The 5359-nt window shown below is 38.8% G+C and overlaps 1 protein-coding gene across 1 annotated transcript; it reads right to left on the reverse strand.

Annotated features, from left to right (window-relative positions):
* Window positions 1–2438: 2438 nt before the first annotated feature.
* On the reverse strand, window positions 2439–4615 carry LOC126376819 (protein FAM183A-like). The gene is made up of 3 exons (XM_050024366.1): window positions 4492–4615; window positions 3212–3371; window positions 2439–2577 (listed from the first exon to the last, which is right to left on the reverse strand). The coding sequence occupies exons 1-3, from the start codon at window positions 4613–4615 to the stop codon at window positions 2439–2441; spliced, it is 423 nt and encodes a 140-aa protein (XP_049880323.1).
* Between the last annotated feature and the right edge of the window lie 744 nt (window positions 4616–5359).

Here is a 5359-nt window from a genome sequence, read left to right on the forward strand (position 1 = left end):
TGAGCGGTAAACGTGTGTACTTATTTGACAGCCAAACAAAGTTCAATCGAATAATCTGATTATTAGATTCAATTTTGCTTGGCTGTAAAATATTTATTAAACACACGTTCACCGCTTGTGTATTTCTTGTTGGTAAGCTGTTTAGTATTTTATACTTTCTATATCTATTTCTTCATCATCATCAGCCCTTTGACGTCCCCACGGCTGGGGCACGCGGACCTTGCGTACCTTAAACCATCACGCGGGCCCAGTGCGGATTGATGGTTATTAACGACTGCTAATGCAGCCGGGACCAACGGCTTAACGTGCCTTCCGAAGCACGGAGGAGCTCGAGATGAAACTTCTTTTTGTGGTCACCCATCCTATGACCGGCCTTTGCGAAAGTTGCTTAACTTCAACAATCGCAGACCGAGCGCGTTTACCGCTGCGCCACAGAGCTCCTCATCTATTCTAATCTATTTCTTACAAGTATTAAATTAAGTACTTACAGTTATAGTTAATAAACTATTCTGTATATTAATGGAATATAAATAAAATATCGACATTTTATTGGGTGTTTTATTCACTAAGTGATCATTTACAAAGTTACTGAATATCAATGTTTCATGATTTATACAAGATTTAATAACATAGGCGTTAAAAACGCCACATCGAAGCAATGAGGAACTCCAGGCTACGTTCTCCAAACAATATAGATGGCGCTGTACAGATTTAAAGTGATAATTACCTATTTTCTCATCAGCATAGAATGTAATAAAGATAATTCATTTGCTTAAACATGAGTAATATTGTGTGATTGTATTGTATAAAAAAAACATCCTAACTTATTTATCCCACTGCAAAATAATAATAAAAGAAATAACAGAAACCTAAATAAGTTATTAACACCGTTCACCAAATTAAAATTAGTGTCCTCCAGCCCCCACCACATGGCCATCAAGATATATAATCATATCCCTTACCATATTAGGAGTATAGACAAACCTACACTCTTTCACAGTAATTTAAAAAAGTTCCTTGTAGGCAAATGTTATTATAGAATTCAAGATTTTTTTGCAGATAAACTAAATACTTAAATGCTTTGATGTCTCTTTTTTCTTAAGTTGTTTTTTTTTTCTTTTTCTAATCTTGTTATTAAGTTTTACACGTGTGGTGCGGTACACACACTAAACAACTGTATGATATAATTTTGTACCTACCTAATTACTTAATAATAATATTTAGTTACTTGTTATAATAGTATTATAATAAGGCACCTAAAGGCCCCGATTCCTGCAGACACCGCCTAATTTTATTTTAGGTTATATCCGTCATTTTCGTATCCGTCGAAAAGGAAAGGGACGGATGATTCACAGCTCTTAATTTTAGGAAGAATGAGTAAATTAATGTGTCGGGTTATTGACTGACGTAAAATTTTTAGACGGTTGGTTTAGATTTGTGCTTAAAATTGACGTGTGTTCCATAAATTTTATGCTTGTCGATTACCCGTCCCTTTCCTTTTCGGCGGATAAGAAAAGGACAGATATAACTTAAAATAAAATTAGATGGTATTTACAGGAATTAGCACCCATGTACCTTTTTACAATGTTCCACCTTAATAAAATTTATGTTTGTGACATGCAATAAATGAATATGAATATGAGTATCTAAAATCCACTTGTGTAAATTTGTTTTGTATGTTTTTTTTATTGCAAAGAAATTCATGAACATAATACCTTAAACGCTAAGAAGCATTGTTAAACCCGACATGGGTTTGTCTCACTCAACGCAAAATATAATTAAACCTATAATCTAAATTTAATGTTGAGTGCAATAAAGTATATTTGATTTGATTTTGATTTAATATAAATTCAGATGACAGTGTTAACATTATACGTTCTTCATGTTTGCAATGGCAGAGGCATATATAAAAATAATTATAGCTTGACATTTGGATCAGATATGTAAAGAATTACGTTGCTACCTATATTGCTTCTCTTTATTTTGATAAGAATAATAATGGGTGGAAGATGTGTTGTGCCTGGGTGTAATAACAAGGGTCATCATTTATACTTACCCAAAATCAAAGATAAAAGATGCATATCCATGAAATTAGAAGGTTAAACGAAGGCATCACTGTACAGCGCCATCTATTTTTTTTTGGGAAACGTAGCCGGCAAGTCCCTCATTCACCTAAAAAGCAATATTACAATTTGACATTTGCTATAAAAAATAATTGTCAAAAAGCAATATTGCTTTTTAAATGAATAGCTTCGATCTGGCTTCTTCAACTCCCTGGATATCAATATGTACAAAGTTTACAGTTTACAGTATACAAATAGTGTTCCTGAGTTCTTAAATAAAATATTAAGAATCAAGAGTTGTAAGTTATAACGCATAACGTAGCATTTTGACCCCCCCCCAGGAGTAACTATAGTATGTCTTCGTCAAGTCTTGGATCAATGCTGCTGCCTGTTCTTGGGGTTGGACATGAGGATGACCACCTCGATCTTGGTGTGGATGCTCTCCTTCTGCGGGAAGTAGAACCGCGGGTCGTTGCGGTCCATCGGCACCAGGGGCGTGAGGAACCAACCGTAGCTGGAAGGGTTACTTGTTGTTAGAGATATTATGAAGACTGGTAACTCCTTACTTTGGAACTCTTTCTTCTTCTTCTATCGAGTGGGTTGCGAGGTGGATCACCAACCCCATCAACCCTGGTGTCAGGGTTATTATTATGAGTCGCCATATGCCCCTGATATGACTCATGTAACGACTATGTACTTACATCAGCAAGTAGTAACTGGGACCAACGGCTTAACGTGCCTTCCGAAGGACAGACCATCTTACATTTGGACAATCAGGTGATCAGCCTGTAATGCCCTAACCAAACTAGGGATCACAAAATTATTTTTGTGATTTGTCCCCACCGGGATTCGAACCCGGGACCTCCGGATCGCGAGCACAACGCTCAACCACTGGACTAGTGAGCACTAAGAACTTGTGTATACCGTCACTCTGCTAGGAAACGCCTTACTCAGAACACGCATTTCTTATTTGCCGCCCTTTTGATCCACATAAAAAACACACCGAGATAACCACCAACCTATACACAACCAATTATATCAGAAAAGTCTGTCTTCACCGTCTATCATATGGGTTGTGTGGTGGATAACCAACTTCAGCAACCCTCAGGGTTATTACTGAGCCACGAAAGACCCCTGACATTAGGTACCTCTGGTTTTCAGTTGCAGGGGCGGGATATTTGGAGCGGGGTCCCTTGGCGCGGGTCTGTGCCACGTTCTGATGGTAGGCGGCCACCTTTGCGGTCTCCTCGGGGGACTCCGACATCACCATGTCGTGGGCCGCGTAGAACTTGCCCGTCACCGGGATTGCTGGGTAGGGAAATTAAAACACACCTTCAACAAGGATAGCACAGATATAGTATGGCGGTGGAATGAAGGATGGTAGAGTATGGACTCATATCCGAAGTTGGGCCGATATACAGGGTGTTATCGACACCGTACCGAAATCTGGGAGGGTGGGGGATAATTCAGCTAATTATGAGGTGTGGAATTTTCCGTCCCAGGATCATGTTTTTTTGCGTTTCCGTGTGGGTGTTAGTGACACCGTAACGAAAACTTGTTTGATTTTTTAAATTATTTTCAGTTCCATACCTTTGCGGTGCAAAATTCAACTTGATATCAACTCAGAATCATGGTCTGATCCAAAGTTTTCGTTACGGTGTCGATAAAACCCTGTATCATGTTCATCTCGCGGTAGATCTGACAGATTTGTTATTTCTTCATAAACTTATTAACGGACAAATTAGACGCACTCATTTGCTCAACAAAATCAATATTAGTGTTCCGTACAAGTATCCTCGGCACCCAATCCGCAGAATTTTTAGTGTTCCCCGTTCTAGAACTAACCTAGGCCTACATAATCCGGTTTCTAGAATATTGTTGAAGTTCAACAAATTAAACAACAGTGATGTGGACATACACAACGATTCATTTATTCAATTTAAAAGTAAAATGCTGAAACTTATCCACACCACTAATAATTTTATGTAATTTTATAATTTTATGTACTTAACCACCTATCTCTAAGTTTTATTCTGCAATAGTTTTAGTTTTCGTTTGATTTTTTCATACCATTTAAACGTTGTTGTGTTGTATTAGTTAGACGATTTATGTTTTTTCTTTCTTAAATTTTATTTTCAATTATTATTGTTCTTTTTAAGCTCACTTTAGTTTATACTTTTTATTATCAGTGTTGTGTGCATCTATAATTGGCAGGCATACCGGAACTTTTCCTTTGTGTATTTTATATTGTGTGTTTGTGTATGTACTGCTGTTGATGTACCATAGTAAATAAATAAATAAATAGATCATCCCATTCAGCATGTGGGTGAATATAACCATGAAGGATGACACAGTATGTCGCTGGTATGAAGGATGATACACTATGCCGCTGGTAAGTGGTATGATACAGTATGGCGATGGTACTCACATCCGAAGTTGGGCCGATATATCTTGTAGTTGCGGAAGTGTTTCATCTCGCGGTAGATGATCTCGTTCAGCATGTGGATGTCGATGGGCATCCTCGTCCCAAACGTACACTTGCCGTCGCCCATTGTCACGATTCACTGGTCACCTGGGGGAATTTCGGAAGTATAATAACATGATGAATGATGGGGCGGAAGGCAAGAGGGAAACCATTGCTCTATTTTCCCTTAAAAGTAGCATGGAGAATGCTACACCGACAAGATCGTGGCTCTTAAATTAGTGACGTTTTACATGATTTATCATAATAAGTATATTTAGAAATTATAGTCAATGCTTTATTTTGGTTAGGTAAGCGGACCCTGTGAAAACGGGATAATGTTAGGGGGGATGATATATACTTAAGTCTACGGGAGCTCGGTGGCGCAGCGGTAAACGCGCTCGGTCTGCGATTGTTGAAGTTAAGCAACTTTCGCAAAGGCCGGTCACAGGATGGGTGACCACAAAAAAAAGTTTTCATCTCGAGCTCCTCCGTGCTTCGGAAGGCACGTTAAGACGTTGGTCCCGGCTGCATTAGCAGTCGTTAATAACCATCAATCCGCACTGGGCCCGCGTGATGGTTTAAGGCCCGATCTCTCTATCCACCCATAGGGAAGGCCCGTGCCCCAGCAGTGGGGACGTTGATGGGCTGATGATGATACTTAAGTCATATAATATTATTGTAAAGTTTCACTAAAATATATTCAGTAGTTTTAGCGTAAAAGAGAAACAAACATACATGATGTATGCGCCGGATAGAGAGATCGGGTGATGTGACGTCACGTGTGCTTGCGCGGACTAAAATTCAGGCACTTGGAATGGTTTGTTTCAAAACT

Source organism: Pectinophora gossypiella, chromosome 21 (assembly GCF_024362695.1).
Source record: "Pectinophora gossypiella chromosome 21, ilPecGoss1.1, whole genome shotgun sequence".
NCBI lineage: Eukaryota > Metazoa > Arthropoda > Insecta > Lepidoptera > Gelechiidae > Pectinophora > Pectinophora gossypiella.

Bases quoted from the DNA above. Each gene is read 5' to 3' on its own strand.
- LOC126376819 (XM_050024366.1), bottom strand. From the start codon at position 4,615: ATGGGCGACGGCAAGTGTACGTTTGGGACGAGGATGCCCATCGACATC. The intron at 3,372-4,491 runs GTGAGTACCATC...TTCCCTACCCAG, and splicing joins ATATCGGCCCAACTTCGGAT to CAATCCCGGTGACGGGCAAG. The intron at 2,578-3,211 runs GTACCTAATGTC...TAACCCTTCCAG, and splicing joins CCTGCAACTGAAAACCAGAG to CTACGGTTGGTTCCTCACGC.